The sequence below is a fragment of the Peromyscus maniculatus genome, chromosome 23 (genome assembly GCF_049852395.1).
Source record: "Peromyscus maniculatus bairdii isolate BWxNUB_F1_BW_parent chromosome 23, HU_Pman_BW_mat_3.1, whole genome shotgun sequence".
NCBI lineage: Eukaryota > Metazoa > Chordata > Mammalia > Rodentia > Cricetidae > Peromyscus > Peromyscus maniculatus.
This window is the reverse complement of record NC_134874.1, coordinates 37,412,880-37,438,135: the sequence shown is the minus strand read 5'-3', so window position 1 is coordinate 37,438,135 and position 25,256 is coordinate 37,412,880. Positions and strand designations below refer to the sequence as shown.

Sequence of the window (25,256 nt, the reverse complement as noted above, 5' to 3'; positions counted from 1 at the left end):
GTTTTTTTCTTGGTCTTTTGGCAACATGGGTTGAGCACCCCTTACCCCAAATACTTGGGAATGGGTGTTTGGAATTTTTATTTTATTTTGAGTTTCGGAATAGGGTATTTTAGGGCTATAGTCTGAACCTAAATGTGAAGTTTGTTAGAATATCATTGGCACCTTCTACAGATAGCTCAAAGGTAATTTTACAAAATATTTTTTCTTTTCTTTTTTCTTAATATAAATATATTTTATAGCCGGGTGGTGGTGGCGCACGCCTTTAATCCCAGCACTCAGGAGGCAGAGGCAGGCGGATCTCTGTGAGTTCGAGGCCAGCCTGGGCTAAAGTGAGTTCCAGGAAAAGGCGCAAAGCTACACACAGAAACCCTGTCTCGAAAAACCAAAATATATATATATATATTTTATAAATGTAAACTTCATGAGTCAGCTTTTCGGTGATGATAATTCAAAAATTATTGTTACAGCATCTGCGTGTTTTGATTAAAACCATTATGTAAAGTCAGGCTTAGTTTTCCTAGTTGTGTTATCTTGTTTGGTGCTCAAAAAGTTTAGGATTTTAGAGCAGTTCAGGTTTTGGTTTTTGGATCAGGCTTGTTTCAGATAGGATATCATTTAACCATTAAAGCGTCATTTCAGGCTTGTGGTGGTGCACCTCTCTATTACCATTGGAAGAGAGAGGCTGACTGCTGTCAGTGCATTTGAGCTAGCCTGGTCTACATAGTGAGTTCCAAGCTAGCCAGGGCTACACAGTAAGGCCCTGTTTCAAACAAAACAAAGTTAATTCAGGACTGGGGGTACAGCTCAGCTGGCAGAGTGCTTTATAGCATGCACGACACCCTGAGTGTCCATCCTCAGTACCACAAACCAAGCTAGGTGAAGCACACCTGCTATCTTAGCACTCAGGAGTTCAAGGTCATCCTTAGACATGTAGTGAGTTCAGGCCAGGCCTAGCATTCATGAGACCCTATATCAAAAGGGTAGAAGAGGCAGTAATTCATGGCATGACTTACCTCTGTCCTATACGCTAGGTCACCTGTCCCTGAGTTCCTCTACCACGTTGGGATGCTCTTCAGATGGTCCATCAAGACCATGGCTCTTTCTGTCTAGGACCTCTGTATCTTGGAACTGTGTTTATCAGCAAATCAAATGAAAGCTGATTGATTCAGAAAGAGAAACATGCAGAAAATGCCTAGACTGTTTTTTGTTTTTTGAGAGGGTCTTACTATATAGTCTTGGTTTTCCTGGAACTCACTATGAAGATCAGGCTAGCCCTAAACTTAAAGAGCTCTGCTTGCCTCTGCCTCCCAAGTGCTAGGATTAAAGGCATGTGCCACTATGCCCATCAACAATTTGTCTTAATCTTGAGATTAAAATGTCTTCAGAAATATAACTTGATTTTTTTGTTGTTATTTAAAGACTGAAAATGAAGAAAATGTTCTTATTTGCCTAAGAATAATTATTGAGCTGCACAAACAGTTCAGGCCACCAATCACGCAAGAAGTAAGTTATTACATTTATTTATTTATTTCTCTCCGTCTCTGTCTCTTTCTGTATGTGTGTGTGTGTGTGTGTTCACATATGTGACATGGCACATGCTTGGTATTTAGAGGTCAACTTGGGGTAGTTGGTTCTCTCCTTCTATTATATAGGTCCCAGGAATCAAATTCAGATTGGTAGGCTTGGCGGCAAGCACCTTTACCTTCTGAGCCATCTTCTGACCCTTACCCTTATTTGAGCTGACTGGTCTTTTCCCTTACATGAGCTGGCTGACCTTTCCCCTTATATGAACTCAGTGGCCTTTTCCCTCATTTGAATTGACTGAACAAGTACTGTGTAGAAAATAGAGCCTTAGTTGGGAGATTTTGTATCCCTCTACTCTCCCCTGCTCCTTCCTGTCTTGTGCAGAGTTATAGGAGGGCATTTTCATAAAGTACATAACACACTCTGAGCATATTCCTGCTCTATACTCCACTACCTCCCCTCTCTTTAGAGCTGTCTTTATAATTTCTCTTTGTGCAAATGTGCAAATATCTCCCTGAATTTTCTCAGTAGTTAGAGTGCAGTACCTGACCAGGGTGGTGGGTCAGCCCAAGCTCTTGTGTGATGGACTGGAAGTTCTAGCCATTTTCTTCTGAGTAAGGATTAAGGGGATTCTGAAGTTGGAGCTGGGTTTGCATCTCAGCTCTCCAGGCCCAGTAGCAGAGCGATGCTGGGTAAGTTGTAGCTCTTGGGAGCCAAGTTCTTTACCCTATAATTGACATGTGTGCAGGTGTCCATGGAGGACAGAAGAGGATGTCACATCCATTGAAGATAGATTTATGGGTGATTGTAAGCCACCCAGTGTGGGTGCTGGGAACTGAACCTCATGTTCTTTGAGAGCAGGAACTGCTTTGAACCCCTGAGCCATCTCTTTAGCCTTGATTTTCTTTTTATGATCATAATTCTGGGCATTTAAAGTCTTTTCCATTTTTTCATTGTTTTTTGAGACAGGGTTTCTTTGTGTAGCCCTGGCTGTCCTGTAGACCAGGCTGGCCTTGAACTCATAGAGATTCTACCTCTGTCTCCTGAGTGCCATCACCATCCAGTTCAAATTTTCTTTTTAATGGCTATTGCCAAATATTCTTTGTTTATTGATCAGGCTGTTTAATTAACTAGGTTTGCAGAAGCAGGGCTCCTGAGTCAGAGTACCCTTCTAGTGCTTCACATGTGTCCCCAGGCTGGTTCTGGGAAGCCTGGTTGGTGTGATTCCCTTGGGGGTATAAGAGTCTCCACTCTTGCACCATCTCAAACACATGTATTTATTAATTTTATTTTTAAAATATGTGTGTGCTCTGATGGATGTTTATCGTGTATGTGGTTGCCATCTAAGATAAGAAAAGGGTGCTGGATCTCCCAGAACTGGAGTTAGAGTAGGCAGCTGTGAGCTGCCAGATACGTGGATGCTGGGAACCCATTCTGGTTCCTCCGAGAACAGCCAACCCTCAGCTCACTGTTTTCTGAAGAACATGTAATGGTCGTTCCTTAGCGCTCATCCCTTGACTGTTTCTGACAGAGAAAACTCGTTTCCATCCATCAGTGTCTTTTGGTCTTATTTTTCTTCTGTTTCTTTCTTTTGTTTTTTGTTTGTTTATATCCATTGCCCATTTGTATCTTGCTTGATAATTCCTTACCTTTTAATGTCAATTAAAAAAGCTATTTGTGGGGTGGGGGAGGCGAGTGTGCCTAGGCACATGTGTGGAGGTCAGAGGATGACACCTCAGGCATGTCTTCAGGATTCAGTGGGGTGTCGGCCTTGAGCAGCAAGCTACTTGTCCCCTAAGCCTGCACTGCCCTGTAAGTATGATCTTAAAATGAAGTGCTTGTTGTTTTGTTTTGTTTTAGATTCATCACTTTTTGGATTTTGTGAAACAGATTTACAAGGAACTTCCCAAAGTAGTGGTATGTTTTTGTTAAAGTTTGAATTTATTGCTTATCTTCATTTATTTACCACCTGTCCCGAAGGGAGTTTGGAGCGTTTTAGTCTGAAGAAGTGACTGAGGTGGGGTTTCTGGGTTCAGGATGGAGAATACTAAAGACCACATGACACACTGTTTGCCATTTCTGTCTTCTTTCTGTGTAGAACCGCTACTTTGAGAATCCTCAGGGGATCCCTGAGAACACAGTGCCTCCACCAGAAATGGTTGGTATGATCACGACAATTGCCGTGAAGGTCAATCCTGAGCGGGAGGACAGCGAGACCAGGACGGTGGGTGTTCCTCCCCTTCTGCTAACAGCTGTGTCTCGTGTTTTGTGTTCTCTCTCCGAATCCATGACCTCTCTATTTGGTAGAGGGGGAAATGAGATAACTTAGACCATTTGGTTTTCTCTTTTCTCTTTCCTTAAACCTGGAGGCACAAGAAGGTCCTGCCACCTTGGCCACCCATGATATCTGGCCGTAAAGACCAGCCCACCGAGGAAACCCGGGGTCTCTTGCTGGCAAGAGCAGCAGGCTAGGCATGGGGGCCGAGAGATTCTGATCTGTTAGAAGTCCTTTGAAGCTATAGGTAAAATTGAAGTCCCCTGGGCCAGAGGACCTGGATGGGCCCCAGCCCCACTCTGGTTTCCTGACTCTAAAACTTGGCGAACCTTCCCTTTAGCCTTGTTTTTCCTGTTTTTATCTGGAAATCTGTGTCTCGGGCTTTGCAGAGGTAATGTGAGTGTCGTCGGTCACGTAGGAGAGATGTGGTGACCTTTTGCTGTGACTCATTTTGGGGGCCGAGTTAAGAATGTTGTACTGGGGCTAGGGGCCTGTGTCTATTGGAAGAATGCTTGCCCGCATGCAGGACGGCCCTGGGCTCTGTCCTCAGCGTTGGGTCAACTGAGCATGTTGGTGCATGTCTGCAGTCCTAGAACTAGGGAGGTGTGGGCTCAGTTGAAGGCCCTCCTCAGCTGCATAGCGAGTTGGATGCCAGCTTGGGCTACATGTGACAGCCTAAAGGAGGCATTTTAGCACTTGTGCTTATACTGAGACAAGGCCTCAGCTTGTGCTGAGGAGAACCAAACTGAATTTTAAGCAAAGCTCAGTCTATTGCTCGCTGGCAGTGTGCATGCAGCTGCCCTTCTTCATGTTTTAAGAGTCCTTAATAAGCTCATTCAGCTCTCCTGGATTTACTATAAGCATTTTTTTCTGCATATAAATATTGTTAAAACCTGTAGGCTAAATTGGACTCTTGACGTTTTTCTTGTGTATTTAAGTCAGATAGTGGTTTAAAGAGCTGGGTGTGTTGCTGGGCTGGATGGCGCACACCTTTATTGCTGGCTCTTGGGAGGCAGAGGCAGGGCAATCTCTGTGAGTTTGAGGCCAGCCTAGTCTACATTATGAAACTCTGTCTCAAAAACAGACTGAATGTGGTGGTACATGACTGAGGCAGGAGGATTGCAATGAGTTACAAGTTCACCTTGGCTAAGTAGTAAATTCAGTCAAGGCCAGCCTGGGTTACACAGTGAGACTCTTTCAAAAACCAGACAGCTGGGCCTAGTGTTGCATGTGCACAATCCCAGCATTTAGGATGCAGAGGCAGGAGGATCATTGTAAGTGTGAGGTCAGCCAAAAGTATGTAGGGAGACCTTGTCTCCAAACCAGGCTTCCTACCCTCACAGAAATACCCAACCCTCCCAGATTTCTTAGGTGATTTGAATCTGTTTGGATTTCCCCGTAAGATTTGGCCTTATGTGAAGTAACAGTTGTGTGTACTTAGTTTGGGCCCTCCACAGACACTGGCAAGGATGTGTCAGGTGTCGGCTCAGTGTCCCCTAGTGGGACTGGCTAGACTTGTAGGTGCCACAGAGCTGATGGTTGCTTCTCCTCTCTACATCGTACAGCATTCCATCATTCCACGAGGATCACTTTCACTGAAAGTCCTGGCTGAACTGCCCATCATCGTTGTACTAATGTACCAGGTATGTGTACCCCTTTCATGTGAAAGTCCGTGTCTGATTTCCTTCAGTGACTAAGATGTACATGAAGCCCACATGCTCGTGGATGCAGTGCATGCATCCTGCTGTCTCTGTGGTGTGCCAGATCATTCTGTGGTAGACGACTGTAAAAGCCCTGCACTCCACTGTTTGCCTTTCAGCTGTACAAACTGAACATCCACAGCGTCGTTGCTGAGTTTGTGCCCTTGATCATGAATACCATCGCGATCCAGGTCTCTGCACAAGCCAGGTAAGCAATCCTCAGACCGAGACGAAGCTGACACCACGGTGCTTTTTCCAACTATTAATTGCCATTGCCCCCATCTTGAGATGTGAGAGTTGTGAGTGTTAACAATGGGCTGAAACCAAGTGCATTTGGACTTATTTTAAACTCGTATTGGAGTAGTAGTGGCCATGATTGTTTTATCCATTCTGTGTGTCTGTGGATGTGAGTGTGTGCATGCCCATGTCACAGCATGTGCTGTGGAGGTCAGAAGACAACTTGCAGGAGTCAGGTCTCTCCTTCCACCTTGGGAGTCCCAGGGATTGAACTCAGGTTGTCAGTCTTGGCAGCAGGAGCCTTTAGCTGCTGAGCCATGTCACAGGCCTCTTAGTTGAAAAGATGCTCTAGTAGGTTGTTTTCTCTCTTCTTAGAAGTTCCTTCCCCAGGGTCACTAGGCATTGCTTGTTCTGACTGTCCTTGAGAAAACTGACAGTGGGCTTGACCTCCAGGGCTCCCTGCTGGGGAGGACCAGGCCCACTGGATCCATCCTTGTGTTAAACCAAATAGCATTCCTTAAGGACATCCTCTCTTGACATGTAGCCCCTCTGACTGTGAGGTACTTGAGGAGCATCTGAGGAGTGACCCTCTCCAGCCATCCCCAGAGCTTGTATTAAGCACACAGGTGCCCTGAGGGATGCAGGTCATGCAGCATGGGTAATAGGAAATCCATATTAGTTAGGAGTGCTATGGTATGGTATTGTCTTTTATTTTTAAAAATTCTGTGTATGTGTGCATGGCTATGTGTGGGTATGTGCACATGAGTACAATACCCATGGAGGCCAGAAGAGGGCATCAGATCCCCCTGGAGCTATAGTTTCAGGAGCTTATGAGCTGTCCAACATGATGTTGGAAATGGAACCTGGGTTCTTTGTAAACAGCAAGTGCTCTTAACCACTGAGCCTTTCATGTGATTTGAAACTGCATAAAAGTAGATGCATTTATGTTGCAGTGGTGCTTTTGGTCTGTATGGAAATGAGGGAACTTCAAGGCTTAGTAGTTGCTCTAGGTGCTTAATTCCAAGTCACCTAAAGGACTGATGTGGGACTTGTATTCACTTCCTGCCCAGGCAACATAAGCTTTACAACAAGGAGCTGTATGCTGACTTCATCGCAGCTCAGATCAAGACGTTGTCCTTTTTAGCCTATATCATCAGAATTTACCAGGTAAGTTCCTAGACTTGGTTTGCTTTTATTCTTGTGCACGTGCACTTTGAGTAGGTGTGTGTTTGTATGTGATGTATGTGTGTATATAAATGAATGCACATGTGTGCAGGTAATGTGTGTATGTAGGCCAGGGGTTGGTGTAGGGAATCTTCTAGATTGCTCTCCATCTTTTTCTTTTGGAGGCAGGGTCTCTTAAGTCAAACCCAGAGCTCATTGTGTGGTTAGCCCTGTCAGCACCCTGCTCCGGATCCTGTCTCTCCCTTCCAAGGGTGGAATTACTGCTGCCGTGCCCACTTGGAGTTGATGTAGGCTCTGACAAACTGGCCTCTGATTCTCCAGCACAGCAGCACTTCAGCCCTGAGTTCTCCCCCCCTCCATGTGACTGTAGTTTACAGACAGTAAAATCCATTTTCTGTGCGTGTGTCCTTGAGTTGACCGTGGCTCCCAGTCAGCCGTTAACATATAGAAGGCTTCTGTCCCCCTAAAGTTTCGTGGCCAATTGTAGTCAGTGTTGTCCCGGCATCTCCAGTTCCTGGCAGACCTTATGTGTATTTTTTGTCCCCATAGCTTTGCCTGGTCTGTTCTCAAAGGGCTGTGTCTCCAGTGTGGTGCCTGCAGCTCGTGTCCGCCATCTTTCACTAGGCAGGAGTGCTGAGGTGTCATGAGTGAACTGCTTCTCTTCAGTCAGAAGGAAGGAAAGGGGACCTGAGCTCCCACATTTAGGCTATATTTTAGTTTATCTTTTTAAAGTTTTGTTGTGTGTAAGTGTGTGACTGGTCCTCTGCTTCCTCCTTAATGGGGTTCTGGGGACCTAACTTGGGTCACTAGGCTTGCATGGTGAGTGGTGTTACCTCCTGAGCACTCTCACTCCCCCAACCTCATCTTCTTCCTTGAGATGTGGTCTCACTACACAGCCCGGTTGCCGTGATTTGCCATGGTAACAGGCCGATCTCCAATTGGCAGTGATCCTCCTGCCTCTGCCTCTCAAGAGCTGGAATCGCAGGCTTTTAACATCAAACCTGGCTTAAGCTATATAATATTTTTGTTTGTTTGGTTTGGTTTTGGTTTTTCAAGACAAGATTTCACTGTGTAGCTTTAACTGTCCTGGATCTCGCTCTGTAGACCAGGCTGTCCTCGAACTCACAGAGATCCGCCTGCCTCTGCTTCCCAAGTGCTGGGACTAAAGGCATGCACCTCCACTGCCTAGCAAGCTATGTAATTTTTTTTAATAAAGTTTTTGGGTAGGCAGTCAACAGTTATTCTAAAGTATGGAGTAAATGTAATTCTGATCTCTTGCAATGGAATTATGTTTTGTTTCTAAGGCTTTTGGTTTTTGCAGACAGGGAACTCTGTAAGGGTTTAACAGTTGTTTTAAAATAAAAACGACTTTACAGTCTCACTATGTAGCCCAACCTGGCCTTCAACCCATGATCCTTAATCTCCAGAGTGCTGGATTGTGGGCATTGACCACCAGGACCAGATAAATGAAGGTTTTGTCCCTTGGTGTTGAGTCAGGGAGAGACTGTGGAGAGCTCCTCAGAGTCATCCCCGTCAGTCTGTCATCACACTCTCAGCTCATGTTAGAAGGATGACTAAGAGGACTGGTTGATTTTTGAGGCAGTGTCTTACTCTGTAGCTTTGACTGGCCTGGAACTTATTAGGTAGACCAGGGTGGTCTCACAGAGATCTTTCTAGCCCTGATTTTTTTTTAAATTTTTCTATATAAGATTTATCACGTGTTCTGCATGCAGGAACGCCAGCAGGCCAGAAGAGGGCACCAGATCTCATTACAGATGGTTGTGAGCCACCATGTGGTGTCTGGGAATTGAACTCAGGACCCCTAGAAGAGCAGGCAGCACCCTTAACCCCTGAGCCATCTTCCAGCTCCCACCCTGAATATTTTTTAAACAGGCTTTAGCATTTATTTTCTCTCTAATGGAATAATGCGTATTCACTATGGAAATTTGTAAAACAGTAAAGCAATGCAAACACTGCATCCACACTTACACCACGTGAAAGGCCATCTGTCCATGCTGTCATATTTTCAGAAGGACGCTGGCTGCATGGCTCTGTGCAAACACATGTCCACACTGAAACCTTTTGGGTGGTCCTTGCTTAGTAGGCCTGACGATTCGCGATAGGACTTGGTGTCTCTGCCACCTCCCACACAAGTATGACTGTTGTCCTCCTTGCTGTGACAGGAGCTAGTGACCAAGTACTCTCAGCAGATGGTGAAAGGCATGCTACAGTTGCTTTCCAATTGCCCGGCGGAGACTGCGCACCTCAGGAAGGAGCTTCTCATCGCTGCCAAGCACATCCTCACCACGGAGCTGAGAAACCGTAAGGCTAGCTTTTCTTTGAAGGCCTGTGTCGCCTCTGCCGACTTTGGGGCCAGTGACTTCCTGAAGGTTCTGCAGGGTCTTGGCATGCCTGTTCTTTCCTTATTGCTGCCTTGGGGCTTCTCAGTTCTTTAATTTTTTTTTTAACTTTTGTTTACTGCTGATGTGCATGGATGTGTCGATATTTTACTTGCATCTGTGTGGTCTGTGCACCACGTGTGTGCTTGTTGTCTGCAGAGACCAGAAGAGGGTGTCAGATCCCTGAGACTGGAGTCATTGTGAGCTGCCATTTGGTGCTGAGAATCGAACACCTGTCTCCTACTGAGCTAACTTCTTTTGTTTGTTTGTTTGTCTTGTTTTGCTTTTTTTGAGACAGGGTTTCTCTGTGTAGCCCTGGCTGTCCTGGAACTCACTCGGTAGCCCAGGCTGGCCTCAAACTCAGAGATCCACCAGCCTCTGCCTCCCGAGTGCTGGGATTAAAAGTGTGCGCCACCGCACCCATCTGCCCTCCTTTTTAAAGACTTATTTTACTAATTGTCTGTGTGCTGGGGTGAGGAGTCTGCAGGAGACCAGAGGCAGGAAATGTTGGTTGTGAGCTTAGAGCTGTCTCTCCAGCCTGTCTTGGTCAGTTCTCTGACAACAGACATTACCCTGGTGGTGTCTTTGTGGGCAGGTGGTTCCTGTGACCCATTAGAACCAACATCCCACTTTGCGGTGCCTTTCTGGTCTTTTCTCTGCCCTTTTCTTCACCTAGCAGGTCACAGGCTGACAACTCTGGAAGGTCTATGCAGTCTTTAATGTTCTCCTGTGTTTCCTAGAGTTCATCCCCTGCATGGACAAGCTGTTTGATGAATCCATCCTGATTGGCTCTGGATACACGGCACGAGAGACGCTCAGGTACAGCATCATTAGATCCAGGATGCAGGCCTGCTTGGCATGATGGCCAGGGACAGGATCACCTGCATGTTGGGCGAGCTCTAATGGAGGCCGTTGGACCCTACTCACCTATTGGATTTAGAATGACAGCAGGTTTGGAAGTGCAGAAGTGCTTAGGTTGTTTAAAAAAAAAAAAAAAAAAAAAAAAAAAAAAAAGCTTCTTTAAAACATTTTTGGAATTTATTTGGTATGTGTGTGCTCATGCACTCGTGCCAAGGTGTAGAGGTCAGTGGACAACATGCATGTTTTAATGACCCAGGAAATGTATGTGCATACAGTGTCATAACGTGTAGAGCATTAGCCTATTAACTAGTTAACATTTTGAGATAGTCTCACTCTGTAGCCATGGCTGGCCTGGAACTCACAGAGATCTACCTGCCACTGCCTCCTGAGTGCTGGGACTAAAGGTGTGCACCACCATGTCTGGCCCACGGTTTGAACAACAAGCCCCACTCAGTACATGAACAAGCTGGTGATCATTTATGCTATGGTTAGCATTATCTGCCAGTACCTGTTAGGTATTTTCCTGGTTAGTTATTATTGTTGACTTGACATAGTCTAGAGCAGTGGTGTTCAACCCCAAAGGGTTTCTGACCCACAGGTTGAGAACTGCTGCTTAGAGAGAACATTTGTCCTTGCCAAGAAGCCATCAACTGTCAGTAGCTGATCTAGAGAGTTCCCTGACTAACAAGAGGGAACCTCGATGAAGAGTTGTTCCTGTCAGTTTGACCTGTGGTCATGTCTATGGGGCATGTTCTTCATTGCTAATTAGTAGGAGAGTCCAGTCCACTGTGGGTGGCACCATTCTTAGGCAGGTGATCCTGGGTTGTAGAAAAGCTAAGAGTATCAACCAGTAGGCAGGGCTCCCCATTGTTGCTGCTTCAAGCTCTTGCTTGAATTCCTTCCTGGGTTACTGCAGTGATAAGACTGTGACCTAGAATTGTAAGCCAACTAATCCTTCCCTCCCTAAAGTTGCTTTTGGTCAGAGTGTTTTATCCCAGCGCCAAAAGAGCCGACTGGGACAGTCTTTATGACTTGGATGAAAGTTAGCTTTTCAGTGTGTAGAGTGAAGCATGACGAGAAAGATTGGGCCTTTCATTTGAGCAGCTGGGAGAGGCACAAGGGCCTGGGTGGACACTAAGGTCCTCTGGACCCTCCCCCCTTAGCCCTGCAGTCCCAGCAGTGACTACAGGGAATACACTGATGGCGTCTCTTCCTGCAGACCCCTCGCCTACAGCACACTTGCTGACCTTGTGCATCACGTTCGCCAGCACCTGCCCCTCAGTGACCTTTCCCTCGCCGTCCAGCTCTTTGCCAAGAACATCGATGATGAGTCCCTGCCCAGTAGCATCCAAACCATGTCCTGCAAACTCCTGCTGAACCTGGTAGACTGCATCCGCTCCAAGAGTGAGCAGGAGAGCGGCAATGGCAGAGATGTCTTGATGAGGATGCTGGAGGTGCCCGCTGCTTTGATTTATCTCACGCATTGTTAATTGGCTGTGGGAGTTAGAGCACACTGTTCAAACCCTGGGTCCCCCTGCTGCCGGCAGCCATGCTCGGAAGCTGCTTATCTCTCTATGTTTCTCTTCAGTCTCGGGATAGTCAGCATCTGTGTGGCAGGGCTCCCGAGAGTTCCCCAGCCTGGGGGCACCCCAGTTAGTGTCAGTGCTGGGGAGGGATGAAAGGTTTTCCATGGCACTGGAGCGCCACTCCAACAGTCTTGAGTCAAAGCTGGATCCTGCTCACCCAGCTCGGAAACCAGCAGCTGTTGACCTCTGTGCATATGTGTGTGGGGCCACAGGACCGTTTTAGATGTCCTCAAGGGCCATCTACTGTATGTTACGGTTTTTCTTTTCTTTGCCTTTTGGGTTTTTTTTTTGTTTTTGGTTTTTCAAGACAGGATTTCTTTGTGTAGCCCTAGCTGTCCTGGAATTCACTTTGTAGACCACGCTGGCCTTGAACTCACAGAAATCCACCTGCCTCTGCCTACCAAGTGCTATGATTAAAGGCATGAGCTACCACTGCCTGGCTCTGTTTTGGGTTTTCTAAAGATTTAATTTTAAATTTTAATTGTGTGTGTGTGTCCGTGTCCTGTGTATATGTTCATGTGTGCCAGAGGCTTTAGATTACAATAGAGCTGGTTTGAGACAGTTTGAGCCATCCCACGTGAGTGCTGGGAATGGATCTTTGGTCCTCTGGAAGAGAAGTATGATCTCTTAATAGCTGAGCCATCTCTGCGGCGTGTTTTGTATTTTTAAAACAAGGTCTTGTTGGTCTGTAGTTCCTCTGCTGGCTAGTTAGCAGCCCCCGAGTTCCCTGCTGTGCCTGCCTCCCCAGAGCTGGGCTTACAAGAGCATGTTGCCATACCCTGCTCTTCTGCGTGGGCTCTGAGAACTGCGACAGTCCTCACGCTTGCAAGGCAGGCACTTTCCAGACTGAGCAGTCATCCCTTCCGGCGTCCGTTTAGTGACAGGCAGGATGACCTCAGAGGGTTTCAGATGTTTGGCTATTAACTTTGGCTCCTTCCCTGACCCTAATTTCTTTTGCCATTAGGTTTTTGTCCTCAAGTTCCACACCATTGCCCGGTACCAGCTCTCGGCCATTTTTAAGAAATGCAAGCCTCAATCTGAACTGGGAGCTGCAGAAGCCGCACTGCCTGGGGTGCCCACGGCCCCTGCTGCCCCTGGTCCAGCACCTTCCCCAGCCCCTGTGCCTGCCCCTGCCCCTCCTCCACCCCCAACCCCAGCTACCCCAGCTACCCCAGTGACCCCGGCCCCTGTGCCTCCATTTGAGAAGCAAGGAGAAAAGGACAAGGAAGATAAGCAAACGTTCCAAGTCACAGATTGCCGGAGTTTGGTGAAGACCTTGGTCTGCGGAGTGAAGACCATCACGTGGGGCATAACGTCGTGTAAAGCACCTGGTGGTAATTCTACTCTTACACCTTTTAGACCGACAGCATTTTCAGTTGGTGTGTTTGCCAGGTTTTAATGTATTCTCTCTCTTCTAGAAGCTCAGTTTATTCCTAACAAGCAGTTACAACCCAAAGAAACTCAGATTTACATCAAACTCGTGAAGTATGCAATGCAAGCCTTGGATATTTATCAGGTATGAAGTGGCTGCAAACCGTGCTGTTGAGTGTGGAAAGTTCCCTTAGAACGGGGTCTAGTGGCAGAACAGGCCCTTGGACTTCACTCCCAGGTGGGACGGGTCTGGTTTTGTTGTTGCGTGGCCTGCCCAGCTTCGCGTTGTGCTGGGATAGCACACGTGCATCATCACACCGGTTTATGTGTGCTGGGGATCAAACCCAGGCTTCCTGCCTGTTGGTGTTTAATTCCCTCCTGTTACTGTGGTGAAGTACTCTGACGAAAGCCCTTTAGGGGGTGAGGGGCTTATTTATTATCAAATGGAGGTTGTCAGGTACCTCTCTCTACCCTCTGAGCTGCCTCTCGGGCTTCTTAAGTTTACTCACTGTTTTGTTGTTTTTCCTGATGTAAACACCTAGTTTCTTCTTTTTCAAAACTGAGGCAAGAATAGTGATTTAGAAGGAGGATAATAGCCTTTATTGTTGAATTCAGTGCCCCGTTTTAAGTGTATATCTTGTGATTTTGTAAAGAAATATATATACAATGGAAGGTGCTCCGTTCTAACGACGGGGTGGTTCCCCCATTCTAGGTCCAGATCGCAGGAAATGGACAGACATACATCCGAGTAGCCAACTGCCAGACTGTGAGGATGAAAGAGGAAAAGGAGGTGCTGGAGCACTTTGCTGGTGTCTTCACCATGATGAACCCCCTGACGTTCAAGGAGATCTTCCAGACTACAGTCCCTTACATGGTAGAAAGGATCTCAAAGAATTACGCTCTTCAGGTAATAACTCCTTTTTATATTCATGTGTGCGTGTGCGTGTGTGCGTGTGTGCATGTGCGTGTGTGTGTGTTGGAGGTCACAGGACAATTTGTGGGTGTGAGTTCTCTCCTTTCACCATGTGGCTTAGGGATGGAACTTGGCGTGGTGGTAGTTGCCTTTACCTGCTGAGCCATCTTGCCAACCCCTTTTATATTCTTTCCGTGTTCACTTTAACTTTTCTGTATATTGAATGTTTTGTGTTTACTCATCTACTTTGAAGCTTTTAAAAAAAAAATGCTGTCCCTTGGCTGGAGAGATGGCTCATTGGATAAGAGCACTGACTGTTCTTCCAGGAGTCCTGAGTTCAATTCCCAGCAACCACATGGTAGCTCACAACCATCTGTAATGAGATCTGGTGCCCTCTTCTGGCCTGCAGTCATACATATAGACAGAACACTGTATACATAAAAATCTTCGGAAAAAAAAAACAAACGCTGTACCCAAGGATGTGTTTGTAGGGGAGTATTGGTAATGATGTTTGAGAAAGTTTTCAAGCCTTCGGATGCCTCGGGCAGGCTCCTTTCAAGAGTAGACGCTAACGGGTGTTAGATGTACCCGTCATTGTTGGATGGTGGGCAGGGGAACGGCAGGTCTAAAGCTCCGTGCTCTGCTGGTAGGAGACGCGGCTTGTCTCACGTGGCAGGGTTAGTTTTCTCAGCAGTCTGCGACCAGTGGGTTTTGTTTGGAAACTCATTACTTTGCCTTTTGCAGCTGCTTTGGGGAAGGGGGTTATTTTTGTCATGGGCATTTCTTATTTTGACAGATTGTTGCCAACTCCTTCTTGGCAAATCCTACTACCTCGGCTCTGTTTGCTACAATCCTGGTAGAGTACCTCCTGGACCGGCTGCCAGAAATGGGCTCCAACGTGGAACTCTCCAACTTGTACCTCAAGCTGTTCAAGTTGGTCTTTGGTTCAGTGTCCCTGTTTGCAGCTGAAAACGAGCAGATGCTGAAGGTAATGTGCACCCCTCTCTGAGGGCCACTGGGGTGCTGGAGGTAATGTACACCCCGCTCTGAGGGCCACTGGGGTGCTGGAGGTGTTGTGCACCCCGCTCTGAGGGCCACTGGGGTGCTGGGGCTTTTATTGTTTTCATTTTTGAACAGAAATTGCAGCAACTCTTTTTTTTTTTTTTTCTTGAGACAAGGTTTCTCTGTAGTTTTGATGCCTGTCCTGGATCTCACTGTGTAGACCAGGCTGGCCTCCAACTCACAGAGATCCACCTGGCTCTCCCTTCGAGTGCTGGGATTTAAAGGTGTGCGCCACCACCGCCCGGCAAGTGACCCCATTTTTACATGTGTAAACGCTCTTTAAATTCGGTGTGCTGCAGATGAGGGCTGCATGCCAACAGCAGTTCAGGTCGTACTCGGTAATGCTTGGTTGCTCTGCCAGGTGACAGTGAGAATTCAGGGCCACAGCCGAGGGTGCAGGCCTAGTGTGTGACCCGCCACTTGGGAGGTAGAGCAGTAGGATGAAGGCAGCTTCATCTACTTTAGCACACTTGCGGCCAGCCTGGCTACATGAGGCCCCATCTCAAAAACCTAGAGGAAAACTCCATCCTCAGGTAACGGTACAGAAATCTGGGAACCTGCTAAGTGGATCTCTCATAGCTAGATAGCCGAAACCACCCGGTTGTTATATTCTTTTGCTCCCAATGAAAGAAGCTCTTCATGCTGCTGATGGCAGTGTTGTGAGAGCTCTCATCGGAGGGCGTGGAGACTCCTCCCTGTGCTCACCGACCTCCCCCCTCTGCACAGCCTCACCTGCACAAGATTGTGAACAGCTCCATGGAGCTGGCGCAGACCGCCAAGGAGCCTTACAACTACTTCCTACTGCTCCGTGCCCTCTTCCGATCCATAGGAGGCGGCAGCCATGACCTCCTGTATCAGGAGTTTCTGCCTCTCCTCCCGAACCTCCTCCAAGGTGAGTGCAGTGTCTTGACGGGCATCTGTTTGACTGACTGCTGGGCTCATGCTCTCTGCCTGGTACAGCTCATGGGAGGTGGGTGGGTGCTAGGAAGCCCACCCATTTTAGAAAATAACTTTTATTAGTTTCTATAATCAAACCACATAGGACTTGTCATGTCAAGGCCTTATTTACGTTTTTTGTAGTATTACCTCTGTACAAATGGTGTGGAGTGTAAAATACTTCTGAGTTTTCCACTGTATACCTTGGGTGGCTGTAGCTAGAGTTTTCCTGCCTGGCCCACAGTCAGGACAAATCTTTGTCACCCGCCAGTCCCACAGCTGCTCAGACCCAACCAAGTAAACACAGAGACTTATATTGCTTACAAACTGTATGGCCGTGGCAGGCTTCTTATTAACTGTTCTTATATCTTAAATTAATCCATTTCCATAAATCTATACCTTGCCACGTGGCTCGTGGCTTACCGGTGTCTTCACATGCTGCTTGTCCTGGCAGCGGCTGGCAGTGACCCCTCTGCCTTCCTGTTCTTTCTTTTCTCCTCTCTGTTAGTCCCGCCTATACTTCCTGCCTAGCCGCGGGCCAATCAGTGTTTTATTTATTGACCAATCAGAGCAACACATTTGCCATACAGACCATCCCCCAGCAGGTGGCCCTTGTACCTGCTTAGCCCCTACCTGGTCTGGTTCTTTTCTCTTTGCCTAGATCCATCCCAGGAGGTGTAACAGGCTGTCTGTTACAGCTTGTGACTTTGAGCAGCTGACGTTGCATGCGTTAGGATGCATTAGGGAAGTAACCTGCCCTCCCACCCTGTCTCCAGGCCTGAACATGTTGCAGAGTGGCCTGCATAAGCAGCACATGAAGGACCTCTTTGTGGAGCTGTGTCTCACAGTGCCGGTGCGGCTGAGCTCCCTGCTGCCCTACCTGCCCATGCTGATGGACCCCTTGGTGTCTGCCCTCAATGGCTCTCAGACATTGGTCAGCCAAGGCCTGAGGACCCTGGAGTTGTGTGTAGACAACCTGCAACCTGATTTCCTCTATGACCACATTCAGCCTGTGCGTGCAGAGCTCATGCAGGTAAGTGTACTTCCTCCTCTGCACCAGCAGGGGGCAACAGCTCTTCACACCTCCAGTTTGTCCTAAGGAGTCACTGTACTCAGTCAGAGGCAGACTGTGTGATGCTTGCTTGCCGAGCCCTGGGATGTACTAACCAGTGTTTATCGCTAGTGTAGTCTCCATAAGCCAGTGTGAAGGCAGATGGTATGGGTGCTGTATAGCTGCTGATGCTCCCAGAGAGAACCTGCCTGTATCCACATGCTCTCGGTTTCATAGTAAAACGATGAAACTGCAGGGCAGCTGATGGGCGTCTTGCCTGCCCCGCCTCACCCCAAGAGAAAAAGAACAGATAATGCAATGTTTTTTTGAAGTCTTAGGGGGTTTTTTGTTCATTAGAAATCAGATGTTGCTGGGTGGTGGTGGCATACGACATTAGTCCCAGCACTTGGGAGGCAGGCAGATCTTTGAGCTTGAAGCCAGTCTGGTCTACAGAGTGAGTTCCAGGACAGCCAGGACCACACAGAGAAACCCAAATGAGGTGTTAAGTATCCTGTTTTTCACTTTGTTTTGTACTGTGATTGTGATGGGATTGGTAGTCACTGGTGGCAGGGAACTCTTTACTCCTGCCCCCTAGTGTAGGGTTCCCAGGCAGCCCTCCATGTGGAGGCTCAGCAGCTCCTGCACACTGGCGACTCTAGACTAGCCGGATTGGAGGGCCGGCTGGCACCTTCCCTGCCCAGCCTGAGGTGATCTCTGAAAGAAGATGGCACGGGGCCCCCGTCAGGGGAGGCTGCAGGGCCTGCTCTGAGAGCCCTGCCGGCGGTTCTGACCTGCACATATGTGGCCAGCCAGGGAGGGTGGAAGCGGGGTGGCTGCTGGGGCTGAGGGAGGGCTGGGCCTCAGTTGGCTTCACACGAGAACCCTCGGTGAGGTTAAAGGTCCCTCCTAGTTTCTGGGGGCCCGGTAACCCACAAGACAAGTGCTGTCTCTCCTGATCACCCACTGAGCCTTGGTGCTGCCCTCACCCGCCTAAGAAGCAGAAGACGCCTCCCTGAGGCAGGGGCCTCACAGCCCATCCTCAGTGGTTTGACTTGCAAGAACCTGAGAGAAACTGGATTTTGCTTGGTGGGAGGAAATGCACCAAGATTCCGTGTTAAGCTTGAATCTGGCTGGTTCCCACCAATGAGTGTTGTGATGGAAGTTAAGAAAAGAGACCTAAAACCAGGACAACAGTAATTCTGAGACATGAGTCATTCAGATGAGGGGATGCATGGGCAATGTACACAGTGTTCTGCAGTAGGCTGTACAAGTATTTGCTGGGCAGAGCACAGCTAAGCTTATTAACCCTCCAGTCCTGCTTCAGACGGTATTACAAACACAGATCCAGCATGCTGAGGCCTCAAGACAGCGAGTGCTGAGCAGAGCAGAGGTGGGCTTTATGTGACCTCTGCTTGTTGGTCTCTCATAATGTGCTAATGTTGTTGTTTTGGGTTTTGTGAGACAGGGTTTCTCTGTGTAGCCCTGGCTGTCCTGGAACTCTCCCTGTGGACCAGGCTGGCCTTGAACCCAGAGATCCACCTGCCTCTGCCTCCCAAGTGCTGGGATTAAAGGTGTTCACCAACAAGCCTGGCTTGTGTTAACATTATTCTATTGGCCATCGTAAAACCCTAAGGTTGGGTCTAAAGATGGCCCGGATGTGAAGGGAGGGCCACTCTGGGGATGTAACAAGGTCTCACATAAGCATTTTGGCAGAGACTAAACCACCCACATGGTGGCCTCGCTGTGCGTCAGGACGGCTTTCTGAGCAAGGAGGGGTTGCAGGAGAGGTGTGGTTAAGTTTTTGCATATTTAAGGGCATTGCTTGGCCCTTGTGGCTGTTTTCTGTTTTTCTTTTCCCTGGCTCTCAGGGACCCTACCATACCCTTACCCTCCTCTGATGGAATTATTTATTTGTCATGTTTCTAAATAGAAGAAAAAAGTCCAGGACAAGAATGTTCAGTAGGTCACCCTGAGCCTCATCCCACTTCATACCTGATAATTATAGCTTTTCACTCTGACGCTTGAACCTTTTATTTTAAAGATTCACGTACTTTATGTGTATGAGTGTTTGCTTACATGTAATTACATCACATTTGTGTGGCGTCTAAGGAGGCCGGAAGAGGGACTGGGGTTACAGAGAGTAGCGAGCCAGCGTGGGGGGGCTGGGAACTGAACCCGGGTCCCCTGGGAGAGCCGCCAGTGCTCTTAACTGCTGAGCCATCTCTCCATCCCAACCCTTTGATTTATTTATCTGTGACATCTTTTGTATAAAATAGCACCAACATATGTTTGTTTGGTGAAGACAGAACTTCCCTGGAGGAAAACAAGTAAGACTGTGTTATCATTGACTTCTCCCCAAGAAGAGGGGCGTTTGCAGGAGGAAGAGTCCTCACGTCTGACAAACTGTGAAGCTTGCTGCCCGGCCAAGCTCCCAATGAAAGTTCGTTCATATTTTAGGCTTTGTGGCGCACGCTGCGCAACCCTGCAGACAGCATCTCCCACGTGGCTTACCGCGTGCTCGGGAAGTTTGGCGGCAGCAACAGGAAGATGCTGAAGGAGTCCCAGAAGCTGCACTATGTTGTGACTGAAGTTCAAGGCCCCAGCATTACCGTGGAGTTCTCTGATTGCAAAGCCTCCCTCCAGCTTCCCATGGAGAAGGTAAAGTCAGGAGCTGCCCAGGGGATCGTGTTTTGCTCTGAGAAGACTGATCTCAGTATAAAATATGTGCGTGAGCCTATGTTGAGGGAGGGACTCTCTCTCAGCCCAGGAGTTACCTGATGATCTGCTTGGCTGGGGAGGGGGCTTGCATAATGCTCGTGGGCCAGTGGAATGGTGTTAAACAGGAGTTTAGGACCTTGAGTGAGGGCAGAGTTCTGCCAATGACCAGCTCACCTGAGTTGCTGCTCTGTTGGGATCTTGCTGGGCCTTATTTCCAGGGCCATTGAGAACTCAGATCTATAATTGTCTCTCGCCCCTGGTATACCAGGGCCCAGTTTTCTCCCATTTTTTGTCCTAACCCTCCTGTTCTCCTTCTTGGCTCTTTGGAAATGAGTTAGTATAAAATTGTACCTCTGTGTTCTCTGTCTCTGTTTCTTTCTCTCTGTGCACATGTGTCCACATGCAGATGTGTAGGTTTGAGGGAGCTGGTGGATGGATGGCTTTCTCTTTCAAAGAGCAGTAAAAGCATAAGAAAGCCATCTTTCAGGTTTCAACTTTAGGGCAGGCAAGCATGTGTACCTTCAAAAGCTCGTGAGCTTCAGACCTGGCTGGGTGTGTGAGAGGACAGCCTGCCACACCAGACCTTCCAGTTTGACTTCTGGTTGTCTCCCATTGGTCATTAAACCATGAATGAGGGGCTGGGGGACTGGCTGAGCACTTACAAGCATTTGCTACTCTTGCCGAGGCTGCAGGCTCAGTTCCCAGCATCCAAGGTGCTGCCTATAACTCCAGCTCTACGGAATCAGTCACCCTCTGACCTCTGTGGACACTTGTACTCAACATATGCATTACCTATAGACAGATGCACACAGACACATAATAAATAAAATAAATAAAAGTAAAGTTTTTTTTTTTTTTTTTTTTTTTTTTTTTTTTTTTTTTTTTTTTTGGTTTTTTGAGACAGGGTTTCTCTGTGTAGCTTTGCGCCTTTCCTGGAGCTCACTTGGTAGCCCAGGCTGGCCTCGAACTCACAGAGATCCACCTGGCTCTGCCTCCCGAGTGCTGGGATTAAAGGCGTGCGCCACCACCGCCCGGCTAAAAGTAAAGTTTTAAAGCTGGAGTTCCTGTGCATTTTATCTGGAGCCACGCAGCTCCTTATTTTCTTCACTGTCTGCATTTTCCGAGCTCTTGCTGTGTTGCCTGTAGTCTTGCCCTGCTCGCCTCTCCCCAGAAGACAGCAACAGCACACACTATACATTCTGTGCTTTTTGTCCTAGGCCATTGAGACCGCCCTGGACTGCCTGAAAAGTGCCAACACAGAGCCCTACTATCGGAGGCAGGCTTGGGAGGTGATCAGGTGCTTCCTGGTGGCCATGATGAGCCTGGATGACAACAAGCATGCGCTCTACCAGCTGCTGGCACACCCCAAGTATGTGCTCGGGCCATTTCCTGGGACTGGTGCAGCTTACTCCTGAAGTTAGGGACAGAAGTGACTCTCCAGGAGTCCGTTAGGAGTGTGCCTGCCCCTTTAAGGTCAAGGTAGCATTTAACTTACCAAGTGATGCATCAGGGAAGCCTCTGGAGCCATGGTTCTCAACATAGGGGTCATGACCCCCGGGAGGGGGCAAATGGCCCTTTCACAGGGGTTGCATATCAGATGTCCTGTGTATCTGTTTCATTATGATTCATAACAGTAGCAAACTTATAGTTATGAAGTAGCAATGAAAATAAATGTATGGTTTGGAGTCACCACAGCATGAGGAACTGTATTAAAGGGTCTCAGCATTGGGAAGGTTGAGAACCATGGTCTTAGAGAAAGTGGAGAGAACATGGACACCTACAGTAGAGTTGGTCTTAGATCATTTCGTTGTGTGCCCTGCCGTCATAGAGTCTAGGGTCATGTCCCTATGTTTGGCATAGCTTTTTAAAATCTTTTTGTGTTTAGAGACAGGGTCTCATGCAGCTCAGGCTGGCCTCAAACTTAGTGTGTACCTGAGGATTACTTGAATGGTCCTCCAGCTCACAGGTGCTAGGTGACAGGTTTCTTGTGCAGCAGGCAAGTGCTCCGCCGACAGCCGTATTTCAGCCTGTGAAAGGTGGCAGACCTATTCTTGTTCCCACGCCATCACTGATTTACTCCTTATAATTTGGCTTTATTTTGGAGATGGACCTGGAACTCACTGTGTAAGCGAGGCTCATCTCAAACCCACAGTTGCCTCTGCCTTCACAGTGCTGATATTAAGGTGTGTGCCGCCATTCCTGGACACACACACACACACACACACACACACACACACACACACACACACACACACAACTTTAAAAAAAAAAATGATCCGGGGCTGGAGAGATGGCTCAGTGGTTAAGAGCACTGACTGCTCTTCCAGAGGACCTGGGTTCAAATCCCAGCACCCACATGGCAGCTCACAACTGTCTGTAACTCAAGATCTGACATCCTCACATAGTCATACATGCAGCAAAACACCAATGCAAATAAAATAAAAATAAATAAATTACATTAAAAAAATGATCCATATTTTTTTTGCTGTCTATGCAGGGAGGCCAGAGGACTTCAGGGTCTAGGCTGGCAGTTAGCGAGCCCCTGTGATCCTCCTGTGCCACCCCCTTCTCCCCACAGTGCTGCTGTTATAATCATGTGTGGGTCTATACCTGGCTCTTCATGCAGGTTCTGGAGACTGGAACGAGGTCCTCACTGCTTATACAACAAGCACTCAAGCCATCCTCCAGTCCCCATGTTTTTTTAGCCCCAGATTTTAAAGTTTGTGTACTGTACTCTCAGGTTACGTCTTGCCCCGAGGTCTTTGCGAGGTCTCTGCCGTCATTTTTAACCACTGCACAGCTGCAGCCAGAGGAGTCTCTCCTTTGATAGCTTTACAGAAACCTCCCCACCCCCCTGATTGCTTGTTCTCATCGTCACAAGGGGCCTCCCTGAATTTAGCATGCACAGGCTCATCACAGTTGGATGCAAGCACTCAAAGATGGGCCTGGGAGCCTTGCAGATTTCACAGGCCAGGCCACAGAGAAAGCAGGCTGTCTCCAGCACCTCTGTGAAGCAGCATTGCCATCCATGACACCTGCACTAGCAGTGCCTCTCCAGATACTGCAGTGGGTGACTGGAGAAAAACAACCTTTATTTCTCTTGAAAAAATGTATTTTTATATATTTGTGTATGTGCGTGTTTGCCTGTATGCACGTATGTACACAATGGGCAGCCCGGTGCCCTCAGGCCAGAAGAGGTATCAGATTCCTCGTACAGTTTTTGGATGGTTGTAAGCTGCCGAGTGGATGCCGGGGCTTGAACTCGTACCTTTGCTGAACGATAGCTCAGTGTTTAAGAGACCTGGATTCAGACTCTGGAACCCACGTGGCGGCCCAACAGTCTTCTATGACTCCAGTTCTAGGTGACCCACGGCCCTCTTCTAAAATACATGGACAGAGGTGTGCACATGGCACACATAGGTACATGTAGGCAAAACACACGAAAGCAGACGTATCTTTAAAAAGAGTGGCCAGTGATTTTGGCCACTCAGCCATCACAGCAGCCTTGACACATAAAGTAGGAAATAATGACAAAATACCGACTGCCACCATTTCATAGTTTACTTCCAAATCTGTGCTTATGTGAAGTAGAATATAATTCGCTGTCTCTTGAAACACTGACAAGAATTGTTGAAAATGAAGGCCATTTCTTGTACCAAATCCTGCTGAAATTGGAGCAAAGGTGAAATTACTCAGGCCACTCTTCATGAGAGCCCTTGTGACCCCAAACTGCTCACACACTGGGTGTGGTGATGAATGTGATTATGTCTTTCAGCTTTACAGAAAAGACCATTCCCAATGTCATCATATCACACCGCTACAAAGCCCAGGACACTCCAGCCCGGAAGACATTTGAACAGGCCCTGACTGGGGCGTTCATGTCCGCAGTCATCAAAGACCTGCGGCCCAGCGCCCTGCCCTTCGTAGCCAGCTTGATCCGCCACTACACCATGGTAGCGGTGGCCCAGCAGTGTGGTGAGTTTGGGGCTTGTGGCGGCATGGCCTGTCAGGACAAGCTGTCGTGAGGACAGCAGCGGCAGAGGCTTTTCCTCTCATGGCCTTCATTGACGAACTGGTATCTCAGTGGTGAGCTCTGTGCAAGTTATTACCAGGCTTTATTCAAGTTTCAGGCTCTTCGCATTTTGTGGGAATTACGTCTGGGTATATTGGACAAACTGTAGGTAAAACAAAAGTGGATGGACTACCGAGATAGCTCAGTGATGAAGGTACTTGTTGCCAAGCCTGAGGTCAATCATCAGGGACCCAAATGCTAGGAGACAACTGGCTCTCACAAGTTGTCCTCTGACCTCTACACACAGGCTCCCACGTGCATGCCCTCACACCCACACGTGCACACTCAACAGAAATAAATAATTCCCACTAAAACAAGATGGTTTCTGTTCTTCCCCTCTCTGGTTATGTTTAAGGTAAACCCTCTGCCCCTGTCACTCAGTGCCCTCAGCCAGCTCCTTATGCCTCCTTTGTGGTGTTTATGTCTGCCCCTGGCTGTTACCCACATTATTCTTGCTACCCGGAGCCTCTGCTCTGGCGGCCCTCGTGAGCTCACAGTGTTGGCAGGACTACTTGTGAATGTTCCCATTCTTACAAACTGTGCTTTTACAAACACAGTAGCAATGTCTGTGGTCCCGCCAGCTGCCACTAAGTTTCTTAAAGCATGCTCTCAGATTTTTGTGTCTTTCCAGAAGGAGTAACAGCTGTAGACCACACTTGAGTAGCACGTCCCCCACTTACTTCACCTCAGAGCCCTAGAGCTTGTGGTCACTAGGGACACTGATGAACTCTGCTCTCTGCATTCTCCTGGCTGGAACAGTCAGAACTGTGCAACTGAACAGCAGTTGTTTCATGGTGTTTCTCGGTGGTAACATTGTCTTCAAAGTTAACCTTGCTAACTTCTGTGTGGTCTAGGGCTGGGGACCCAAGAGACACTGCTTTCAAGTTGTTCTGTGACCACGTGTATTCTAGGGTATAGCTGTCACTTGCTTTTTTTGTTACTGTCTGGAATGGCTGGATCAGGACCAGTCATTCCCGGGCTGTAGCTGATAATGGTATTTAAAAGATACTTAATTGTTCTCATTGTAAACTAGCACATCTTTGAGTTTTTAAAGATTTATTACTGCTGTGTGTATTTGTGTATGAGTACAAGCATTTAGTGCCTCACTGAGCTCGCAGAGGTCAGAGGATAGGTTCTTGGAGTCAGTTCTGTCTTTCCCCTGAGCCCTGGGGGTTGTATTCAGCTCAGTGCTTTTACCCGCCAGCCATCTAGCTCCTCACATCTTTGTTTCTTTTAAAAGAACCTAGTACCTGCTGAGTAGAACTCTGGGCTTCCTATGCTCCTGCTTCTACTTGGAGAGTTCTGGGGATACAGATGTGTATCGGCAAGTCTGGTTTATACATGCTAGGGCTCTGTGAGTGCTGTG

The 25,256-nt window shown here is 47.8% G+C and overlaps 1 protein-coding gene across 22 annotated transcripts in view; it reads left to right on the top strand.

The window, feature by feature from the left end:
* Trrap (transformation/transcription domain associated protein) overlaps positions 1–25,256 on the top strand; it is a 98,115-nt gene that overhangs the window by 12,393 nt on the left and 60,466 nt on the right. For 19 of the 22 annotated variants that reach the window (XM_016001231.3, XM_016001232.3, XM_076560724.1 and 16 more), the window contains 18 exons: positions 1,420–1,503; positions 3,385–3,441; positions 3,623–3,748; positions 5,365–5,442; positions 5,619–5,707; positions 6,807–6,903; positions 9,105–9,243; positions 10,061–10,139; positions 11,401–11,635; positions 12,732–13,101; positions 13,186–13,283; positions 13,851–14,045; positions 14,848–15,039; positions 15,840–16,005; positions 16,826–17,082; positions 19,558–19,758; positions 21,036–21,187; positions 23,594–23,793. In XM_016001231.3, coding sequence (XP_015856717.1) covers positions 1,420–1,503; positions 3,385–3,441; positions 3,623–3,748; positions 5,365–5,442; positions 5,619–5,707; positions 6,807–6,903; positions 9,105–9,243; positions 10,061–10,139; positions 11,401–11,635; positions 12,732–13,101; positions 13,186–13,283; positions 13,851–14,045; positions 14,848–15,039; positions 15,840–16,005; positions 16,826–17,082; positions 19,558–19,758; positions 21,036–21,187; positions 23,594–23,793 — 2,815 coding nt within the window. The remainder of the gene's footprint in view (positions 1–1,419; positions 1,504–3,384; positions 3,442–3,622; positions 3,749–5,364; positions 5,443–5,618; positions 5,708–6,806; positions 6,904–9,104; positions 9,244–10,060; positions 10,140–11,400; positions 11,636–12,731; positions 13,102–13,185; positions 13,284–13,850; positions 14,046–14,847; positions 15,040–15,839; positions 16,006–16,825; positions 17,083–19,557; positions 19,759–21,035; positions 21,188–23,593; positions 23,794–25,256) is intronic. The other 3 variants (XM_016001230.3, XM_076560721.1, XM_016001223.3) reach the window with 1 other exon arrangement.